This window comes from Pelecanus crispus, chromosome 12, assembly GCF_030463565.1.
Source record: "Pelecanus crispus isolate bPelCri1 chromosome 12, bPelCri1.pri, whole genome shotgun sequence".
NCBI lineage: Eukaryota > Metazoa > Chordata > Aves > Pelecaniformes > Pelecanidae > Pelecanus > Pelecanus crispus.
Genome location: NC_134654.1, coordinates 7,098,903 through 7,123,264, shown reverse-complemented (window position 1 = coordinate 7,123,264; position 24,362 = coordinate 7,098,903). Strand labels below are relative to the sequence as shown.

The 24,362-nt window shown below is 38.2% G+C and overlaps 1 protein-coding gene across 1 annotated transcript in view; it reads left to right on the top strand.

The window, feature by feature from the left end:
• The window catches only part of CRCP (CGRP receptor component), a 31,144-nt gene extending 9,095 nt beyond the window's left edge, over positions 1-22,049 (top strand). Inside the window, exons 4-6 of the mRNA XM_075720040.1 lie at positions 2,344-2,438; positions 13,365-13,422; positions 21,899-22,049. Of these exons, the coding sequence (XP_075576155.1) occupies positions 2,344-2,438; positions 13,365-13,422; positions 21,899-22,036 (291 nt within the window). The 3' untranslated portion in view covers positions 22,037-22,049. The remainder of the gene's footprint in view (positions 1-2,343; positions 2,439-13,364; positions 13,423-21,898) is intronic.
• The last annotated feature ends 2,313 nt before the right edge of the window (positions 22,050-24,362 follow it).

The following is a 24,362-nucleotide window of genomic DNA, read 5'->3' as shown; positions in this document are numbered from 1 at the left end:
TAGTTACCTTGTTATATTACTATGTGTTAAATACTTATAGGATGCTTGGGTTTGTGCATGGAGTGAAGCTGGTGTAAACTCTGGGTATATTTTCTCTATATTTGAGTGAAAGAAAACCAGAATTTGACCTTACAGGATTGTCTTTGTTCATGCTGAGTATCTCTTCATGTGCTCTGTGCAGGCTTGTATCCATTGGTACTGAAATAACTAGATGAAGCTTGCTAAACTGGAGCTATGTTTTGCTGTATGTCTGGCATTTTAATTGATTTGAAATTGCCAAAAAAAAGACTAAACTGGAAAAGAAATTACTGCTATTGAATAATTTTATTACATGACAATATGACGTTTTCATTTCAGTCATTATTGGTGAATAACAACTCAATTTTATCTGAAAAGGTCAGACAGGGCTTACAGAAAGGAGGGTTATCTAACACCTTATTGTGCTTTTAAATATATTTCTCAGTAGTCCAGTGAAACTGGTCCTTAACAATGATTCATATTTCCTTAAGTGATTCATATTTCATCAACACTCTATCTGTTAAGTAGGATGAATTATCCTATGTTGTTGAAGTCTGTTTTCCCTTTACCTAGCATTTTTAAATGATAACAGATTTGAATGGAAATACATTCACATATTTTCTTATTTGCCATACTGATCTTGTAGCTCATTTTTTACCGTATCTGTTTTTTTCTGCTCTGTGAATTCTGATCCAGCTTTTGTGGCTTCTGATTTTTCAACTATAAATACTCAGTTTAAAGATTTTCTGAGAAAGAAACTCAGAGTATCATGTAGAATTTTATGGGGTTTTATTATTATTATAGATAATGTGTGCATGTGGTATCCTACCACACGTGTGTCTGTATTTGCAATCCACTTAGTGCATCATGAGTCAGTTGTATTGATACTCTAAGCTTTATGTATAGCTATGCAGTATCAACAGATGAAGATTTCCTTCCTTAATTCAAAACAAGCATTGACAATACTCTCTTAAATCCTTCTGTTGCTGATGCACACAATGCAGACAATGCAAGGATTTCCTTGACTTTTCCATTGATGCTCATTATTTCCGACTCCATTTTGGGGTCTAATCCAAGCAACAAGCAACATGCAGGAAGATTCTAAACTACTTCCAGTGAAAAGACAGCTGTAAAATGGAGTTTGTGTGGGTTTTTTATCAACAAATTTTTTTTCACTCATGTCAAATTATATTATGTATTATCTGTCTGCTAGGTGTTGTGATGTTTTAAATAAAGCAAGCAGATGTAATATCTGCTGCAAAAGTTAGCTGAGGTTGGTACGTGTTACACGTAAAAAATGGAGCACAGATAAGTTGTCTCAAGTCAGATAAACATTTCTAAACTCCAGTGTTCTTGCAGATTTTCATGACAACCCACCTAACCTGCCTCTATGAACTTTAAGAAAGCATTGCCAAATATGCATATAAAGGGTGAAAACAACCATAGATTGGAGAGCTTAATCAGTTATTTATGGGTTGGCAGTGAGAATGTCCCTGGCACTGAGCACATGAAAACTGCAGAAGGTAACATGGTTTTTAGGATGAATAGTATTCAACTTTTCTGAAGTGTTACTGCTTTTAAAAAACAAAAACCAAAACAACAAAAAATAACACCACAAAAAACCCCAACCCTCCCTATCTTGGTACCTTTTTAAACTAGCTTTGAATCTGTAAATGCTTGTTGGTTTTAAAAGGAGAGGTAAATCTGAGTGATGCTATTCAGCACAGCTGTAAGTATGTCTTGATCACAGTCTTAGCATCACCTGAGATTATGTGAAACCAAGAAAGCAAATGTCTTTCACAAACAGCAGGTGTTTTTTTCAGTAGACAGAGCTGAAACCTGCTCCTTTCCTGTACTCTTCAATATGCGACTTTGGGCTTTGGACAGATCAGATAAATGGCCGTCCAAAGCCACAGAGGGAATAGTCAAAGCTGTAATTCTCACCTGGGTGTGTAGTGAGCTGGCTGGGTTATGTCTTTATGGAAAGAATTCACTGAGGCTTTCTGGATAAGTACTAATGTCATTTCCATTACATAAAGTTGTAGTTACATATTGCCTGTTTCTTACTCACTCAGCAAATATCAGTATAGTCTTACTGAAGACAGAAAAGTGTGAGTGATCTGTGTCATCTATGACAGCACTTTCCACTGTTTTAAAAAAAAAAAAAAAAAAGAGTAAAAAGCCAACCCCCAAAACCTGAATTGACTTTTCCAATTTTTCTGAGTAGTACTGAGGGGACTTTTCAAAATCGGCTTGTTTCATACACAACTGGTAAAGCAAATAGTAACTGTGAAATAATGTGTACTTTCTTTCTATTTGTTGCAGACGCTGAAGTACATTTCAAAAACACCCTGTAGATACCAGAGTCCTGAGACTGTGAGAGATTTCCTCGTAGCAATGAAAGGCCATAAGCTAACCAAGTAAGTAGAGATGTGCCTTTGAATAAAAGTATAAACTCATGGCAGTGTTGAAAAACTGATCCCCATGTACACAGTATGATAATCTGTCTGGTTTTGATTAACATATTTTAAGTATTTTCTGCCATTACTTAAATATTCATCCAAACATTTTTTTCCTTCACTCATTAACGCCTACATGGATCAGTATTTCCTTAAGCGGGCTTGTGTTTACCAATGTATTTCTCACAGATTCTTGTCAGTATGTTGGTTTTTAGCATGGTTTCACATGGTCCAAGCACAAAGTAGAGTTCATAAAATGTTTTCTGAGGAAAAAGTTGTAAGTTGTAAATGGGTTTTGAACACAGTAAGAGAGCTGCAAAAAAACCCCCAACCCAACCTTGGTTTATTATCAGTCTTATTTTTATGAAGTTCCGTAAGCAAAAATGCATTCATTCTTAAGAGGCAAAAAAGGTGACTATATTGCAAGGAGGTAATAAGTAAATAAAATTCTAATATAGATGTATGGGAAGGAATGTTATTCTGAAGTTTAAGTTTTATGTGAATCTGTGAACCCCAATTGCTACAGATCATCTTTCAGGGTTTGACTGACATTTAGCAAACTAAGATGTTAATACTCTCTTTTTGTGCTGTTTGATATTTATGTCCGCTAGGATTTCTGAGATGTACATTTCAGTTACCTAAATATTGTGTCAATCAACCTCCCCTCCCCAACAGTTTCTAGTAAAGCCGAACATACAGTTCATTCTTCTCGTTTTGGGAAGTCCTGCATAGAAAAGATTTCCTTCAGAGACTCAAAGGGCATTTTTCCTCTTTGGCAGGGGTGTGAATGCCTGTCCACAGTGCTTGAAGCGCGTGATCCTCTTGAACCTCTCTCCAGAGTGTGAGTGAAGCCTGTTGTAAATGATCAGACCCAAAAGAAATTGAATCAATTGGCTACTTGCTTGGATGGTTCTAATCAGTCATCTGATTTTTAAAGCAGAAAAACCAAAGATTTAGTTGCTTCTAAATGACTCTTCTTCACCACGAAGGAGTAGTTTATGCTGTATAGACACTGACTGCATTTTTCTTCCCTGCTGGAAGGACTCCCAAGGAGTTCATGCTCTGGGAAGCAGGCTCTTATTAATAATTTGGTTCTGTTGCAAGAAGAAACGCAAAGTGAGAGCATCTGGACAGTGCAGGGCTAACAAGGCAAGTTTTTACCCTGTCCAGAGCATAGTAAGTTGAATAGAAAGCAGATTGTCAGCCATTTTGTTGACTTTCAGTGCCCCCTCTCTACAATTATGCTCACATCCAGTATATCAGCAGCTCTGATCACAGTATTGCTGTCATTGCAGACACAGGGGTGCTAGTACTTGCAAGCTTTGTCATGGGTATTGTAGCTTTGCTTGTAGTGCTTTCTTCTGTAGAGCTGAAGTTGCCAGGTCAGTATGTCGGTGTTTAGTCCTCCCATAGCTCCTTTTATATAGCAGGATACTAATTTATGTAGTGGGCAAGAATATCCTAATTATTTTCTGACATTGAGGTATTCAAGTATGGAGAAAATACTCTGTTTACTGTAAAGAGCTGATAGCATGGAAATGAAAGAGAGTATCTTAAAATCGGCAATAAACTATTTCTTTTGAGTAAGTAGCAGGTATCCCTGATTTCTGTGAAACTGTGAAGCAGTCATCCTCTTTGAAGTGAAATAAGCTTGTTCAGTTTGTGCAGCGCAGCACCAGAAGAATGCTGCATCATAGCAAAAAGCCAGGGGGAGTTAAAAAGGCAGAATAGGATTTAAGCAGCTGAATGAGTCCCATTAAAAGTCAAAGGACTTCTTTTGTTTTAATGCTCATTTCTGAACTTCTTTCTGGTAGAATTTGACGAGGATCTCAGGGTTAATTCTTACCAAAAAGGCAGGGGGAGCTCTGTTATCACATTAGATACCTTGACCACATCCGCTCCCCCATATGGTGTCTCTGAGAGTGAAGTACTAAATGATGTTGGGTCATAATGCAGAGAATTCTAGCTACAAAATGTCTTACAGTCTCCCGTACTGCCTAACTATTTTGTAGAAGATCTACCCAAATATTTGCCTTCCCAAGCCTGCCTGTTCTTTGAACTTGAATACAGCACTGCTGCAAAGGTTGACACAGTTACAAGCTTTAAATGAGCTTTTTGACTGTTTTGTCTTCTTTTTATGGATGCTAGGAGGTGCCTTTAATTTTAGGCATCATCTTCTCTGTCCTTTTTCTCTGAATCAGGGTCTGTAAGGCAAGCAAGAGAATTACTACCAAGTAATTTCCTTCTGCATAATGGCAGAAGGACAAGAGTGAAGAGCCATCCACTAGTTTAGGTTACAGATTTACCACGTTTATGGCTTATCAGAACTCAGATTGGACTGGGATACCTTAGTTTCTTGAGCATCCTCTACAACTTTACTTTTAGTTAATATCTTTGTCATCTGGTAAAGAACTTGCCAGCACTGCATTTGCCACGTACTTTACAAAATAAGAAACAGAATTGTTTAGTGTGATCCTGGCACTTTTTCTTTCATCTAATCTTTTCCATTCAGACACTTCAAACTAGGATTGTTTAGTGTGATCCTGGCACTTTTTCTTTCTTCTAATCTTTTCCATTCAGAGACTTCAAACTGGAAGTATCGGAGCCCATCTGGCAGCCTCTTCTCACCAAAACACAGAAAGCATATGGTGTGCAATCACTATATAATGCACTTTATGTTAAACCACTTAAAATAATAATGCCTCCAAGGAAATTTTGAACTACCCTTTGGTTCATAACCAAGATCATTTCAACACTGCTCTATTGTTAAATAACTTAAAGACTAAGGCATTAATCATTTCCATTCTGTGGGATGGAGGTGGTATTTGTTGAAAAGGCTTCACTAGAGATTTCGTTTCAGTTAGCTGGTAGAGAGCTTTCCTCCCTTTGAGAGGAAAGAACCTGCAGTATTTGCTCTCCAGGACCTTGCTTACATGATCTCGCTGTAATGACCTTTCCTCCCACAAAGAGTAATGAACTCCAGAGTCTGTCTTTGCTACTTCCTTTCTGGGTAAGGCATTCAAAGATGTGCTTTCTCCCTTAATCTCTTAGCTGGTCATATGCTGTCTCTGCTGGTAACAGTTTTCTGAAGGTAGCCGATTTGCTTTAAGATATATGTTAGTTGGTGTCTGTCCCCAGTGAGGGCACAGCGGCGTTTTCTGTTTTCTCATTGCAAGAGGAATAGAGGTTCTGGTTAAAAGGCACGACTGGTCAGAAACACCGCCTCATCTTAGACTGCTTCCTCTACCATTTAAATTCCTTGTTATGGCTCTGCCTCTAATCAAGGAGGAAACAATTAAGCAGTGTGCTTGTGCTGTTAATTAGGCTCAGCAATTTCTTTTCTAATACAAGGACTTGAGGGCTTTGAATACAAGAAGGATTTGCAGCTATATCTAAAAACCTGATGGAGGTAGCGTGAGGAGCTGACTTGCCCTGCTCAGCATGTTATTGCAGCACACAAGCACTAGGTTGTGCTACTGTATGTGAGAATTTCAAGGCAGTGAAGACAGTCCGGACACCATCCAGAGAGGCACCAAGAATTGAGGCACATTCATTTAAAGAACAGAACTTTTAATCAAGCGAATTCTCATTTTTCCTGCTCCCCTTCTACAAACCTGCAATACTAACCGTGCAGAATGCATTGCTCGTCAGGCTACGCGTGATCTCCTAAAACGTCCTGGCTCCAGTTACAGAGCTGATAGCGTTGTGCTGGCAAATGGTGCGGTGCCTGTAAAATCACCTCAAGCTTTTTCTTTCTGTTATTGCTGATATTTGCTACTTAAAATACTAGGTGAACAGACCAGCATATCTTTTCTGCTGATAGCCATCAATTTTGTGACGGGTTTTTCTCACTAGTGTTACAGGCAGGAAAAAAAAAACATTCCTAAACTGCAAATTTTAAAAATAAATACTAACATGTAAAAACAACTTAAACCTTTCAGAGTCATTTCAGATAGCTGCCTTGCTAAATGGAGCAAATTAAAAGACATCTAAACCTATATTTCACTGATATAGTCAGTAAAGTACGGTAAAGCAGTTTTTTCCCTTGTCATCAGTTATTTTGGTAAAATTGAAACTAGAACTGAGGTTTGGTTTGTTTTTTTTTTTTTTTAAATGAAAAGCTCTGAACTGACATCATAGTGAATTTTATTATTGCCTTGTTGAGGCCTCAAGCTTTGGCTAACACTACAGTACAGTAAGCCATGTTGTACTTGGAAATACAGTATGCCACTAGCAGCTAATTTTCCAGTTTTAGTCCCTGGAATGGCTTCATATTTTGTAAGGTAGTGCGAATGGCATTGCATGAAAAGAACATTTATTAAGCTTGCGCTCTGTAATTGCATTTAAATGAAAATTGGCTCAACTTGTACTTCTTCCTGTTACTGATAGCCTATCTTAGGTCTAATTTTGGAATAATCAAATTTCCAATCACTGCATATTATCATAATCTTCAAAATTGGACATAAAGATTGCCCTTTTTGTCTTTAAATCAACACATTCAAGGAAGTATTGAGCTGAAAATCAGTAGTACTTTTATAAAGTATTTTCCATCATTACTGCCAAAAACTACCACAAATATAAACCTCTAAAATATTAAAGGCTGGATGATTTACTTTGTAATTTTTGTCTCTTCCAGAGCTTTCAAAGTGAATATTCAACACCAAAGTCAGGATGGTGCTAGTTTAACAATAGCATTGTTTAATAGTCTTTTAAAAGACCACCGTGTTTGCCACTGAATTGATTTGAAATGAACCCTTTGATCTGTAGCGGTGTTGCTCAGCTTTTTGCATTCAGATACCATTAGCAGCCTTCCGATTTCATCCTGCAGAAACGTACCAACGTTGAAGTACAGTGGTAACCCCTGTGGAGAATACAGCCCGGTATGTTTGCACAGACCACGCGCAGACTGGTACTGTGATTTCACAGACCACAGCTCAGGACTGCTCATCCATAAGCCAGATCCTCTGATCTTGATTCAGACAACATTTTATATGAGTTGCCGTGGTTGACTCAAGACCATAGGATTTGACTCTTATCTATTTTCAGCTAGTAATAAAATACATGGTTATGTATGCTGCTGTTACTTCATGGTTTTCCTAGCAACTAAAAAACACACATTCCTGAGGATAAGTTTGCCTCTGCACAGTCACAGATGTTTTAGGGTTTTTTTTAGCTCTGTGTGCTGTATCTTGGCACTAATACTGTTCTTTTCTTACCCATGCCTATAGATCTTTTCCTAGAAAAACGAAATGTGCATGCATGTATATTTACTTACAGTCTAGGAGTTCAGTAGCTAAAAAAAATGGGCAATACAAAGACATTCAATGTGAGGTTTTGGTTAAAATATAAATGCTGCAAAGACTTGGCTAGCTGCTGACAGAAGAGGATACATTTTGTCTTAATTTGCACAACAGTATGTAACCATTTTTACTATTTTTTAGAGTCTGTGAGTTTATGCACTGTAGCAATGTGCTGTCCATTCTGTCTACCCAAATATGCAGTGTGATCTTGACCACAAGACAGTGAATTTTTTTCTTTTGTCTTCTAGGAGAACTTTTTTTTGACTGTGAACGTAATGTAATCCTACATCCTCACCTTCTACAATATAGACTCTGCCCTCAAATGCAGACTTCAGTCCCATTTTCTTCTCCCACAACTGCACGCATTTTTGTCTCCCGCAGCCCAAGCTTTATATGTCCCAAAGCCCACTGCGCATCATTTTGCCCTCAGCTGGAAATGCTGATCTTGGCTCTAGCTGAGTCTCAGCTACTGCTGGATGTGGCCTAGAAGTGGGGAGGCACTGCTCAGCCTAACAGCAGTAATTGCCGTTTTGGGATTTCTCACTAGGCAGGTCCTGTAAGAGTCTGCATAACGGACGATTAACTCTGATTAGTGGAATCTTGCTTTTATGTGAGAAAATGGCTTTCAGCTGTCACTCATCTTTTGTATGTATTCTTCTCTTGAATGAGCATCTTTCATGTTCCAAACAGTGTTACTAAAATCCAGGCAGTCCAGAGAAAATACAAAGACTTACTTTTTTGGGGGCAATTAAGCTGAAAATACTCTTCACCTTCTGTTTAGTTGAATGGGACAGTTATCCTTTTTATTTAATGAGCATGAGTGTAAACATGCATGCTGTAGAAAGTGTAAAGATGGATTCATCTCAGCTGGAAGACGTTCCTTTTATTTTTTAGATGTAATGGAGCATGAACTACATGCAGGCTTATCATGTCTATGCCCATGCAAAATACTGCAGTCAGTACTGATACTGATGCATGTTCAGGCTTGCAGTGTTTGCCCTCCTTAAAGCTTATTTCTGATGGAATTGTGCGTATTCAGGTTCTAATTTGTCTACGTGCTAGCAAGAAATCCCAGATACACAGACTCCGACTCTTTAACAGTCAGCTTTTGATATCAGTGTTAAAAAAGTCAGTGCAGTGGGTACTGAGCTCCAACTCGTACTGCATGCAGTGCTGCACTGCCTACTGCTAGTGTAGGGGGCTGCGGAATCCAGTTTTCTATTGCAACATTGAATTTCAGAGGCATTTTGTGAGTGTTTGCTGCAAGGGGATTCCAAGAGTAGTACCCTTCTGGTCGCTTCCTTTGTTATGAGCAGGGAAGGTCAGAAATTGCACGCAGGGAGAAGAGCTGGGACCAAAGCATCAAAAGGGTCCCCTTGAGCTGATCTCGGATTTTCATAGTTGGAGTGGATGTCTGTATTCTGTACAAACAGCAGGAAGAGCTGCTAACATGGACCTCCTGAGTAAGCAGAGGTAACTGTTGATGTCTTGCACACATGCATGCTTGGTATTTCTTAAATAATCTTGGCAGCTGGATATTTACTAAACAGAAGAGAAAAGCTAAAATGTTACTGGGAGGGGGCACAGCCAGAATAGTTGATCCAAACTGCCCCAAGGGCTATTCCATACCATATGACGTCATGCTCAGTATATAAACTGGGGGGGTTGGCCGGGGAGCAGCGATCGCTGCTCGGGAACTGGCTGGGTATCGGTTGACGGGTGGTGAGCAATTGCATTGTGCATCACTTGCTTTGTATATTATTATTATTATTATTTTATTGTTACTATTATCATTACTATTGTACTTTATTTCAATTATTAAACTGTTCTTATCTCAACCCAGGAGTGTTTCTCACTCTTACTCCTCCGATTCTCTCCTCCATCCCACCGGGGCAGGGGGAGTGAGCGAGCGGCTGCGTGGTGCTTGGTTGCTGGCTGGGGCTAAACCACGACACTTCTGTAAAATCACAATATTCAGAATTTTAAGATCAAACCCTGTGCTGCCAAGGGGTTGTTAACAGGAGAGGGGGGAAAAAATATAAACAGTTATTCTGCAGGAGGAAAGAGAGCATAGTCACTACAGTGGGAATTACCTTTAAATACTGATTTATGCTGTAATTGAACCAAGGACCTTCCCCCCCCAGCATCCTCCTGTATTTTTGCAGGCTGGATACGCCATACAGTTCATGAACGCAAGGACAGATCCTTTCCAGGGCACTACGAAATCTCCAAGAGGAAGGAGGAGGTCTGGCCAGGGGCCACAACCACACGGTCCCTTTCGGCATTATTTAGTGGAGCCTTCAGAGAATACAGCAACATCTGCTGCGATGTACTGTCTCGAGGGCTTTTCCTTTTCTCCTCCCACACCACATCTCTTTCCCATTCTTACACCTCCAAAACCCAATGCCTTTAAAGCAGTCACTGCTTAATTGTTCCCCCTCGGACTTACTGTCTGTAAAATGGGAATAGTGATCCTTACTCATTTATACAAGACACACAAATACGTGCGGGCAAGCTCAAGGAACTAATTTGATAATTGGTGTTTCTTCGAAAACACTGTGAAACCACTGTTAAAATATTTCCTTAGGAACGTATTTAGGCACCTTTTTTTTTTAAGGAGCAAGTTGATGGCCTTGCTTGGAAGGGCAAATGCTGATGTGCAGGTAGAAACATCTTCCTGTTCTTCAGCAAAAATAATCTTTTAGCTGTGAAATCTGAAATCGATGTGAAATCTGCCACACTTGTTGGCATGTATCCAGGTGCCAAATGTCACTTTATTGCAAGCTTTTTCTGAAGACTGAGAAAAATCTTCTGATGTGGCTCTGTAGAAGTAGAAAAGAAGATTAAAAGGATTGGGTGGTACCCAAAATGTTTGAGCTTGTTTTTTAAGTAGACATTTTGAACAGTTCTGTGGTTGATTAAAATGGAGTTTTCTTATTTTTTTTTCCCCCTCCTTTATAAAGTCCTAATTCCTTATCCCCTTCTCAAATTTTGAAATTTAGAGAGGAAAAAAATACGTACATTCGTAAAGTAAATGTGAATTCAAGATGTTGAGTTGTGTATGCTTTTTAATGGTAAATGGATATATATAGAGGAGGATTTCTTGGTGCTTTCTGTTCTGAATTGTTAATATTTCACAAATGCTGCATTTTAAAATGGCAAGCTTTTCTTTTGAAGTTGAAAGTCATGATTAGAATTATTTTCCAGTATTTTATAAAAGTGATGGCAGAATGGCTCAGGGACTAGGTGGAACAATTAAAAACTTTGGGTTTTTAGGATTTTGACTTTGTCACCAGCAGGCTGGGTCTAAGAACAACAGTCAGCACGTCATTCATCTCTTTGAAGCTGTTTTCTGTTCTTCAGGGCTGTGAATACACATCACAAAACCCTCTGGTGTAATGAAGCTCGATGTTTGGTATCAGCAAAGCTGTTGTCTTCACTAAGCCACAGAGTCTCCCGTAGTCCTGTTCCCATCACTAAGCCACTTGCAATCATGGACATTTTAGCTGAAGAGGGTGTGTTGGATCATCCAGTCTGTGGTAATAGAGAATTCTCCCTTCAGGAGATGTAAGCTAGGAAAATCTTATGCTAGTGCTGCTCATTCGGTGTGTTTAGTGGATAAATGAAGGGCCTTATGCTCTTTGGGTGTCAGCTGCCTGCCTTCTTAAGTATTAAATTCAGCCTCTTGACACATACATGTGCGTGCATGTACGCACCGCAGCAATGCATTGCTTGCCAAAGGCTTCTCCTGAGAAGTCTAAACACCTTGGTCTTTGAACATGTACCGGTGCACATACGTGAATGATAAAGTATTGAAATGCCTGACAATGCTATAAGCTATTAGCTGGTGTAAGATTTCAAGGGCAGCCCGTGTTGGAGGCCATTTGAAAAGAGACGGTATCTCTGAAGTATCTCCAGGCGCATAGGCATTGACCTGTTGGTTGTAAATGCCTGCATGGGCGAGCTCAGGGCAATGAATTACAGCATCTGTCTTCTCCTGAAAGCCACCCACAGGTCCAATAAACCAAGGGGAAACTCTTCAGAATCAGTTTAAATATGCATTAAAGATGCCTTTTAAATAATAATAAAAAATTCCAAGCTTTAATTCTTCAAAATCTAGTTCACTGCTGTATCACAGACTGGAAGATCATGCATGTTAACTATCAGTTCTCACTTCAATGCCTGAATGTGTGCGATAGAGGTGCTGCATGAACATAGATGGCAGCTAGGAGAGGCTGTATGTCAAGTAATTATCATTCAAGTTCCCCCCCCAAATGTATGGTCAAGTTTGTTTACTCATTGTATCTATTATTATTACACTGTAATTGTATGTTTTTAGTATAAAAGTGCATTTGTTACTGTTTCATATGCCCTTTTAAACATCTGTTTTATATTTAGGAGTGTTGTATTATTGTGCTTTTCTGTTCTAAAATACAGAGATCGGCTCAGATCGTTAGCCATGCTGCTATTATGTGGTCAATGGTAATGTTTTGAGCTTCTGAAATCAATGAAATATGCATTACTGGTGTATGACAGCTGGTTTTTACTTTGTTTTTAGAATAATTTGTATTTAAGTAGGGTGTAAAATTAATAATTTTGGGCTGCAGAGCTATTGCCTAAATGTTGTGGTTTTCCCTCATACCCCTTTTTTTCTCTTTCAATGATCAAAGTGTTTAAATGGACATTTGTGAGATCTCATGGTTTCTTGACGAGGAAGTAGAACTAATAGCTGTTTGGTGAAAATGAATCCAGAAAAGCAGTGAGGCTGGATGAGCTTGGTGATGGTTCTGAAAGTATCAGGAATTTTGCCACTGGCTTCAGTGGTACTACACTGTCTCTCTGAATATTAAAGTGTTTTGTGTTTAACTACCAAAGTCAGGCAAGTTTTACTGACTTCTCCCCCTTGTAGGCAGAGGAGAATGGAATTGAACTATTAAAAATACAGATGCAACACTGTATCTAAACACTAACACTGTATCTAAAGTCAAAACAAAAGAAGCTAATGTTGATTGAAATGCTTTTGTGCTGAAGGCACAGGACCGTAAATCTGAATGCGTAGAATGGCTTTCTGTCTGCCTTAGAGTGTGGACAGGTAATCAGAAGTGTTTGAATTATTGTAAATTAATGAATTATCACTTCTCTTTTAAACCACAATAAATAAGCGTACTTTTACAACTTGGGCACTGATTGAGGGTGGTAAGGGTATGGTAATTGTTCTTGTGGTCATGTGTTCACAGCAAGAGAGTCTGATCTTTGACAAGTTGTTCAGCATTTCTGTACAGCGTTAAACAAAGCAAGAATGCATGTTAATTAATGCTTGTACAGCAATGATCTAAGGGCCTCTGCCTTGCTACCTTAGACTAGAGGTGGCAACAGCAGTACCTCTAAAACCACAAGAAAGTACTGTATTTAAAATATCAAAATTATCATGGCGATTAAACTTCACTACAAACCCGGTCAGATTTATTCTTGGCAGTGGCGTTTCATCCCTAAGTTATCAGGAATGTATTTGCATCTTACCAGTCATTTGAAGGGATTCTCAAATTATATAGTAATGTGGATTGTTTTACGCTTTGCTTTTCAACAGGGCAGAAAAGCTCCAGTTGCTTAACCACAGGCCTGTGACAGCAGTTGAAATACAGCTGGTAAGTAACAATGCTCCTGACTGTTCAAAGCTTAAATGAAAGCAGCTTTAACCTTGAAGATCAATTGAATAATTACTTTCTCATGGTCACTGATTGAATTTATCCCTTTATGCACATCTTTACATTCATGGTTTCAAATCCACTCTGCTTCCTCTCTGAGACCTCCTTAGAGACTTGCCCATGCTTCTTTCGGACAGATTCTCCACCTCTTTTTGCTTCAGGGTCACATATTGAAAATGCCCAGTGCAGTCATTAAAGGTTAGTTACAGTATTGCGAGTAAGAATATATTTAACCTGAGTCTTTTTGCTGCTGCTGTGTAATCAAGTACTTCACTTTTTGACAGCTGTGATGACATGGGTGTTTTGATGGCAGAGTTTTATGTTATAGTGAAACTAAATATTCTAAAAAGGAATGAGTAATGACTGATAGGGAATTTTGAGCAATGGTGCAGAATGAGAAATGGATATAAACAGACTTTCTGATGTAAAGCAGCCATTATCAATCTGTTAAGCATAATTCTGATGTAAAGAGGGATTGTCGCTAAATAGAAATAGATGGTTATATTCTCTGAAGTATCTCCTTAGGAATACAAAATCCTGTGGTAATAAAGAGATTATTACAATAAGGATATTCTTTTAATAAAGATCTCTTACATTAAGAACATCTGTTTACAATCTTATCCTGAAACCAAACTATGTAGTAACGAGATCGTATTTTGCTGCAAAAAAGGGGAGGATTAAAGAGGTACCAGTAGGACTATTTTTCTTTTGTAGCCAAGGAGCAGACATTATAATGCTGAAGGCATCTCATAAAAGAATGTTTCTAGTTGCAGAATTAATACTGTGTTTTGTGATTGAAGATCAGCATCAGTCATCAACCCAACCAAGAGCATTAAGGCTTCATGAGTTTTGCTTAGGAAGTTAGTCATAAGCCGTGATGTAGAGCCTGTCTCATACCTTTGTTAGCTTCATGTGCTTAGGCACAGATCTATTATATTCCCATATAGGCCATATACTGTCTTTTTTTCCCTTTTCTTCTTGAAATGCAATAATCTTTTGCCGCTTTCAAGTGACTGGTTTTGTCTGTCTTCTCCCTCCTCCCCTCATTATCCTACCTTCTTCCTCATTATCTACCCATAAAATACTGAAAATAGTTTTGCTCCTGTGTCATGTTTGAAGGCCAGGAGGCAAGTATAAGAAATTTGGGCCTTTATATTAGAAGTCAGGTTTCTGTAGAGTGTTGTTCTTTAGATATTCCAAAGTTTGTAATGTCAAAGTTAGATAAAACTCATTGCTAAAACTTACAGAATGTAGATACAAGATTTGAGTTGAGTGTCAGCCCATTATTGATATGTAACCCTTCTCTAATATCAAAAGCAACTTGCGAAAAATGTAATATTCATACATTTGGGGAGTAGCCTGAATTTGTATCATCGTGGAAGTATTGGGGATGCAAGGACTTCTGTTCCATTGCGATACGCCTGCAATTCCCAGGGCAAGTTTCTCCAAAACACGTATTACAGTAAACTAGGTTGACTGGATTGTTAACACTGTTAAATTAAGCCTCCCCGAATTGCAGTGCACTTACTCTTTCATCAAAGCACATCAAAGTCTTTCGAGCTCAGTAACCGCTAGGAAACTGCAGGCCATTTTTGTTAGTGAAATACAGAGACTAGGAGCAATAGCAAGGAAATGATTTTGCTGTTCGATTGCTGTCTTGAATCATTTTGGTTTCTGGTGAGGACAGGGGAAGGAGATTGTAGCAGTGCAATGTCTTTGAACACAGAAAACCTCTGTCTTCTCTGAGCATCTCTGAATATAAAATAATGCAGAGCCGTGGAGGCTGCTAGCATTTTCTTCTTCGATGTCGGTAGAGAGAAGACTACCCATATGCAGATTTTGTGCAGGCAGGTCAATTCACTGTAGTCAATGGATGAGAGACAACCTACAGAGAAGTGAATATTAGGTCTAAAACTGCCTTGATTTTCTTTTCATTGAACTTGCCCCTGCCACTCAAAAGCTTTGAGTCATTCCTGGAGTTGAAATCAGAAATAAATGATGATTAAAAAAAACTTCTGACTGCTTCATATAATGTAGGCAAAGTCAGTCTTATTTTTAAAAAAGCCAGCTTTAAACAAATTGCCAAACGAGCCATATCTCTGTCTCTCACTTGTTCAAATGGTTTTGATGTCTCAAACTTTTACTCAGTGCTGCCTGTCCATGGAATGGAGTCAAATTTACCCGATAGGCTTTTAATAGCTGTTGTGAGAGGATAGTTATATTTACTACTGCTTGTTGCTTTTTTGCCTTTCCAGCTTTTTGGTTTTTTAATTTCCCTCTATAAAAATGCCTTTAGTTGTATGCGAACAATAAATCAATTTTGATAAAATTATATTTAAGCTAAAAAGCAAATTTTTCTTGTGATCTTTCGATCTCAAGTTCTTTTGTAAGTCTTTATACATAAATTGCTGTAATTGTTCATATTTGTCTGTTCTGGACTGTGTGCCAGGATTTATTTTCAAACAACAATAGCAACAAAAGGAGCATGAAATTCTAATTCATATCCCACAGGGTAAAACGTTGTACACATTGCAGCTATCTTGACCTCCTGTTTTAATCTTTAACATATGTTGTTCCTGGCTCAGTGATTCACAAAGGAGGAAAAAAAAAAGACAGTGATGTTGATCTAACCATGACAGTGGTCCAGCTTTACTTAATGCTGAACCATGATGGGTTTGAAGATTAAGCATCATCTTTTCTAATTAACAAATTGCTCCACATTCTTCTTTCTGAATGGAAAAGTAGATTTTCATTCCGTGCTTTTTAAAACTAGATTTCCATCTCAGAGAGCTTTGTACCTCGTGATATGTGCTCTGCATAACCAGCCTGGCAGATTGTCTTTTATTGTTGAATAGAAAATAATAATATAAAGTATTCTTCTGGAAAATGGATGATGTTAGAGGATTTAAATATTTTGTTTTCTTAACAATATATTTTGCGTTCCACTTGGCATACTTGGTTAATTATCTCTGAGGAACATTAATCCAATCATGCAGTCTTTTACTTTATTTCTTTTTTATGTGCTTTTTTTCTATTAGCATGTTGGTTCTGAGCAATTTCAAATTACTGCTCAAAGGAGGAAATAGCAGTCATTTTCTCATAAAATACGTACCTCCTACACTGGAGTTAAATTATGTGCTTGATAGCTTTGGAAGTGATCAGAACTGCTACTTCCTTTTTTACTGTAGTTTGCTGATTATTTTTAAAATAGAATTCTTAGCTTATTATTCAAAAAACCAACAGCTTTTAACCCACGGATTGTTCTGTTCTGTGATGCTGAGGTTTGTTACCCATTAAATATTACTTATCCTTGCGACAGTTTCTCAGTTCTTTCAGAATGTTTTAGGGTTCTTCAGTGTGGTTTTATTTATTCTTCAGCATTCGCAGTGTATTGTCACGTCTCAGGAGGCTAAATGAAATAAACATTAGCATTGAAGCTTAAAAGAAGCACAGTGAGGATGATGAAGTCTCTTATACTTTGCTTGTACTTGGGTAAGCAGAAAAGATAAGGTATGGTTATAATTAGGCAAAGCATGTTCCTAAAACATTTGTCCTGGTTTTACAGATTAAAAAAAAAAAAAATCTAGACAAGTATGCATGTATGTATATGTGTCTGTGTTCATATTTTGTGCTTACATGTGTATGTGGCACTATGAACATACAGATTTGCACATTTATGCTATGAATAAACACTTTAGTCTTTGCAATTATCTTGATAGTCAGGCTAGCTGTTATTTTCTGATTTGCCTTCTCAATAAACAAAATCTTTAAAAGCTTCTGAAAATTACTTTCTGCCATGAGAATTTATCAGCAGATTTTAATGTGGCTTACTGCTTAATGTAATTCTATTATTACATTCTGATTTGGTAATTATGGTTGTTTTGTTCCTCTGAGAAATTCATACATAGCGCTCAATTAAAAAAAGCTACTGTTAAAATGTGCAGCTGGGAAGGGCTGCATGGTAGTAAAATATTCCACATACGCATTTGTTTAATAAGCACAGCTCTGGTTCCCAGCAGCAGTTACATTACTGAGCAAGGCATCTGCCAGTGTTTAATTCTGCAGTTGATGAGCAATTTGTCTTTTCATTCTCTTGTAGCAAGATTCAGTGATGCATGTTTCATTTTGCTGTGTTAGAAAGCCCATGCATAGATCTATCTGGAGAGGCAGAACGGAACTGGCATCCTTTTCTTGACGTACTCTCCATTGAGTAAATGTTTGCTTAATTTTAAGCTTAAAAGTCCAGTTAAGTTAGTTGGACCTCTTGAGTACTTGAAATTAAGTCAATACATAAGCTGTGGCTTAACAGTTGTAGGTACAAGGTGCTTAAGCAGGTGAAAGATTGGTTATTAGACTTCTAAATAAAGGTAGGTAGCATCGCTCTCAAAGGTGAGCGGTACAGTGGCTTCAGCTGCCTTCTGAGCAATTTGTATGTATATTCCATAGTTCTGAAGATCTGGCTGTTTCTGTTAATACATTTATCAGTAAAGTAAGAAGCAACTCTAGGTACTCAGGCTTGAAAAGTATATACTAGCTGCAGGGGGAACATGCCTCTTTTTTTTTTTTTTTTTTTTAGCTGTAAGAATTTTATGCTAATTAAGATATCAAATAAAGTTTTCCTGCTTCCTTCCTTGATTTCTTCTTTGGTCATCTTGTAGATTATATTGTTTAGAGCGTTGGCTGAGGGGGGAAATGAAATGTGAAAATTGCTTACTGTATGGATATATTGCAATGAGAGCTTAATAACTAACTGTTACTAGTTTGAGTGAAATAGAAGTTATTATTGAGGCCTGACTTGACTGAGTTGATCTTGACCACGTAGTTGCATTTCATAGAAAATACATACTGTGTATATGTATGAATGACATTGATATGCTATAACACTTGCTACAAAAACACTGTAGTTATTTTGGGATAGTATAGACTTGAATGTTGAAAAGCAGTAACGACTTGGGAAATATTTATTACAAGAAGCAGCATAGCTGACATGACTTACTGCTTTTCTCTATGTTCATTTCAAGAAAAGCCTTGCTCTCAGCCCTGAGAAGTAGACATGCTTGTCTTGCTGCACATCAGGGTGCTTTTTATCTATAAATTGTGTTACTCTAACACTGTCCAGTTCTGTTACTTGCGCAAACCCCTGAATATTGAAAACACACAGTTCAGCGGAGCTTTGGTTGATGATACCCTACACTTTGCACATGGCATCATGTCAGGATAATCTACTTCCATTTGGTGTGTGTGGCACTGCCAACATAAACATCTTATGTCATATGCTTATTAAAAACATTTGCATTTTTGTTTTCCTTAGTATAAACTTTGCATTCCTGACTGCTTATGCTTTAAGTCTGTTGCTTGAGCAGTTTCAGCCAATTGCAAGCTAGACGTTAGCAAGGCTTTTTGATAGATTTTTTTTTTTTATATATTGGTAAAATCCTTGCTGGAAAAGTAGGTACTTGAATACAATTGTTTCTTTTTGCCTCTTAGGCTTTTTCTTACGCGTAATTTCTCTTCTGAGCATCATAAAATTATTTCCTGGTACGATTAGTAGCAAAGGTATTTGTCTGAATAGTTGTAAATCAGAAGACTGTGCGAACATCTGTTGAATCCAGAATAAGCCTCTGAGTGACCTTCTCTTTCCCTTGGTACTTGTTTTCCTTTAGGACAGTTTCATTTGTCTCTATCTACGTGCTCTCTGTGCTTAATTTTTGAATTTTTCCTTTTGGCATGCTGCTTTGCTGCTTTGCAGTTGCTTATGTTTCCATAAGTCGCTGCTCAGGCTGTTTCCCTGAAGAGTGAAAAAAATTTATTTTTATAGCTTATGCTTTTGATCCTTTGAACTCTTGAATAGTATCACAGCAAAATAGCGCTGAAGCATCAACTTGAATAATAAACTGTCCATCCTGCCAAATGTAGATTTTTGACTATTGGTAATACCTGCTGTGAGAGCTGGCAGTGAGGATGCATGGCTCGGAGGCACCGAGAGGTGAGCCATTGATGAATTTGCTACACAGTTTAAGGAATTACCAGTTCCCTCTGTCAGAGTCTACAGATCTGTCAACAGAAGGGAGTTTGGAGCTACTTTACCCACTCCACAGTGCAGTATCCAGCCTCTTTCTTTAAAGATGTTTTTCTCGACAGTTTAATGAGACATCAGTTACAGCACCAATGCATCTGAAACATGAGAGACTGTTTTCTGTCATCAGCTTTCTGGTAAAGTGTGATTTCTTAAACTGCCAGAGCAATCACCAGAGCTCGTCTGTCCGTGTCCCGAGTTGTATCTGCAGTTTGTCGGTCCTGCAGGCTTCCACGTTCAGCCAGTACAAATGACATCAACATGGTTGTTCATACTGGGAGTTGGGGCATTACTGGGTCAGCACTCAGGAGCACATAAGCAGTGATTAGACACTCGCATAAGTATATGCTGCCTTAAATGCAGATGTTGAGAAGAGTTGATGCCGATCTAGAAATCACTCTCTATTATCTGTTTAAGTTCTGATCAAATCCTTGTGTTTAACTCTGGCTACCTGAAGCACCTAAAGGAGAAAGCGTTTGGAGAAGAAAGGGAAAGGAGACATATAGGGAGGGATAAAATTTAAATGGCGGAGAGGCGGACTTCATGTGATCCAATAAATCAAATCTAAACCAGGCAAAGTGCCATTTTTCTGAAGATCGGAAAGCAGTGGGACGGTAACGAATGCAGGAGGCATTGGCCACTAAGAGATAAATCATTCTGCCCTAAGGGATATTGCCTGTCCAAAGGCTTTTTCTTTCTACGGTTCCTGCTGCTGTGGGGCTGTCTCCTTTAAAGTTCAATGTAACAGTAATTAATAATGCTATAATCCAGTGCAAAAACCAGGCTGATAATCCCCTACAAAACTTAATAGCATAGGTCATCTGTAGAGTAATGGCTTTGTCAGCAGTATTGGCAACCAAGAGTGTGTTTGCGCACTGTAACATACTTTATTGTATAATGTTGATGCTCCAAGGTATGCTAGTCAAGCTGCTGAGATGATCACTTCTGAAATGCCGTCCAGCAGGCAGTTATCTCATACCACTTCAGTAGCTGCAGCAGTTGCTTACACGGAAGGGTAACATTAAGAGGATTTTTAGTATATTTTAACTCATAGTGTATAGTAGAGCAGCTGGTGGTAATGAGAGCCAGGGCTGTTTTTCAAGCCAGGGTCCTGCAGTAGTTCTTGACCTAACTGTAGTTGGAAAACCGCTCCACAGAGATTTTCATGCTTTGATCACAGTGGCCCCCAGAAGCAGTCATTTGCAAATGGATGTTCACTGTCTGCCTTTTGCTACATGAGTGGATTGTAGTGTGCTTGCTTTCCTCTCGTCAAGGATCTGTGGATAATGGCTGATGAAAGATGATCAGATTGTGCAAAGAGGGCTCATAGGATGCTGAAAAAAAGAAAAGTTAATTGAATATACCACTTTTTTAGAAGGCAAGATGCATCTGAACAGCTGACAATTGATAGCTAGAACTGAATAAACCTGCATTGACTTGGAACCATAATTAATATAAATCACTGCTCTTCAAAGGACATTTTAAAGGACTTTGTATAAAAAAGAAAATCTCAAACCCTGCAATCCTAATTGGTTTCATTTGCGTTTGAAGAGTTCGTTTGGCTTGCTTTTCCAGTCCTCTGACAAGCTTTTCCTTTTAACAGCTGCCTATAAATTAGGGCAGTTGTTTTTACTGGTAGCAGTGATATAAGAGTTCCCACAGCTCCACAGTGAGAGTAGGTCCCTAATTAATCTTACGGAATTTTATTGTTGATTCGTGACAGCATGTTTTGTGTTACTCAGAGCTTTTATATGCTTTTATATTCAGGAATCTCACAATCTAAGTAAATTCCAATGAAGTATGGCTGCTGTAGGATTAGATGCCTTCTTTTATGGCCTAATTACTTATAGTCTAGGTGCTGGATAAGATACCAAGGTTCAGGTAACCACTATCAGGTTGTCGTGGTTTAACCCCAGCTGGGTTAAGCCACGACACAGGTTATGTCATTTCAGTTCTCGCATGAAAGCACAGGAACTTAGGAAAATAGCTCTGGAAGGTAGCTCTGCACGTGAGCTAAATGAAAGCCTGGCTCAAGATACTGATGTGTAGGTTGAGAGAGGAGAAACCAGGGAGGAAAGCCTGTTCTGAGTGTGTTGCTTTTCTTGTAAGAAAGCAGGGCCTCATGGAGTGCCAACTGTTGTGGTTAACAATGGCGCTCTTCTTTCTTTTTTTTTTAAATATTGTAAGAGTTCGACTTTGTAAAATGCTTTTGTAATGAGCTCAGACTATGTCTTGCATCCATTGAAAACAGAATTTCCCCATTAGTTGAGTCCTTCTGTTTGGAGCTGAGGAAGGAAGTATGGCTGTAATGATAACAATAGATTGTTTTTTGACCTGCAGATGGTAGAAGAAAGTGAGGAAAGGCTAACAGAAGAGCAGATTGAGTCACTTCTCCAGACAGTCACCAGTATTCTTCCAGGGGATCCAGAGGAACAACAGAGAGACTCGGCAATGGCAACCGAAGACAAAGGTGACTAAGCGTAGGAGGCATCTAGACCAAAGCTGGCAACAATTTCAGCAGAAGAGAATCAGCTAATATTTTTCTGGTTTTTTACTTGAAACCAGTTTAATCTTGTATTGGACATCATTGTAGAATATGTTACAATTTTTATTACTCGGAGGTGATGAGGGAACCAATTGTTTACAAGAAAGCATGGAAAAGGACACTATTGTCTTGGCATTTTGTCATAAATGGGGATGGTAGTAACTGAGTTTGTAATGTAGCAGTCTGAAAAATTACGAGGCATGGAATTTGAAGCTTTTGTATTTTTCCCGTTACCCATATAACAGCTGTACATTTGAATAGGCTTATATACAGCTGGCAATGTTTTAATTATCACAGCAGTACTATAATTATAATTGCTTTCATGTGCTTTTGAATTGCCCAACTGGTTTTCAGAATACGGTCTACAATACAAAGCCAACTTTTGGAGCTGTTTGTGCAAAGGGCTGTTTTCAGGGATCAGAACATAGAGTAATGTACAAGAACTGCTTGGTATCTGGCCAGACGATTTCAAATAGGCTGTTGGCATCATGGAAGTGAGAGGATCTGTTGGTAGGGTAACTGTTCTCAAGAATGTCTGACAGTCCGTACTTGATAAAAGAGCGATCCAGATCATCAGCTAAATCAACATATTGCCACTGAAATCAGCTGAGTTGAACCAGTTTACAGCAGTTGAGGCTCTGGACTCAAATGTTAAGGCTCTTAGTAATACAAACAGAAGAACATTTAGGCGTGACGTGTATATTTTCCCTTTGAACGTTTGTTCCAATATTTATATATAGACAAGTCACAGTCCTGTGAACATGCTGTCAACTGTGGAATAAATGAATGAGTCAACACGGAAGTGAAGTCCTAATCTGGTTTAGAAGAATGAGAATCAGTCCTGGTTGAAGCAGAATTTTCTGTGTACTGAGCTTTTGTCTGATTAAAGATTTCAGGATCAAGTATTTAATGTTAAAAGCATTGACAATTATAATAAATCTTTTGTATGTATACATATATATGTAAAGTCGTGAGTTACACATAGCACTGGTTTTATGCTATGACTGCAGATTTTTTTATAATTATTATAATGTACTAGAAATAATGTTTGGAGTACATCCTGGGAATTTTGTGGCTTATAGACAAGATGTCAGATACTCTGATTCAAGGTCTTGGGGTTTTTTATTCCCACTTCTGTGATGGTTTTATTTTGTGTTTTTATACAAAGAATTTACTCTTTATGAGCTTTAGTTGTGCTTTATATGAAAGGGAGCGATAACTTCCAGTGTCTGGGGGGCTTATGATATGCATTTCCTTGGCATTTTAAGCTTCTTTGATGTTTGGAGGGGAAAGGAAATTACCAAAAAATACATTTGTTACCTCTTAAACATAATTTATCTACATTGAGTGCATTCCAAGGCTGAAGACTAAAGGTACGTTTTGACTGGGTAAGTCTAGTATTAGAGGGAAAAGTCCTTGGGGTTTTTTGTGGTACGTCAATACTTATTTTCTCTCTAAATGGGCAACAGAAGAGATGAGTAGATCATATCATGGAATGATGTGAAATTAATTTTAAAATTAGCATTTTTATGCTTAGCGGTCATTGGTGGTGTTTGGACACCCTGTGGCCTTGGGCTGCAAGTGTTTACATTTTTCTTCTTTTTCTAAAATTAAGTGATTGAAGCATGTTCTAAACTTAGGAAAAGCACATAGAAGCAGATCGCAATTATCTTTAGCCAGCGAGAATATTTTAACAGATCTCTGAAGTTGGATGTTCCATCTTGGGAGTTGCTGATTTGTTACTGTAAGGGATTTTTGCCAGCATCCATGTCGTCTTCTGTTGTATGCCTATTGTACAAGATCATAGAATCGTTTAGGTTGGAAAAGACCTTTTAAGATCATCAAGTCCAACCATTAACCTAACTAAGAACCAATTCACTTGCTATTGTATTTAACCTTTTTATCAAAATCAATTCCAGATGGATACATATATTAAACTTGTGCAAATGCATGGATAGCTTGTTTAGTCTCAATTAGGATACATAAACTATAATTGCCCTAAAAATGCAATACTGAGTAATATTTGAAGGGATCTGGGATTTCAACATCTGCATTACATCAAGAAATCTTTTTTTAAATCTACTGTCTGTGCTGTCTGCCCATGTAAGTGCAGGTGAGGAATTACTCTGGTTCTGAGAGCAGGTTTCGTGTTGTGTTGTTTACTCTCGGGTGTGTTCTTTGGAAACCTGAGACCTGGAAATGATTTATGGAAAGCAAGTGTCATCTTGCTTATGTGATACCATTTTTCTGGTGTCCTAT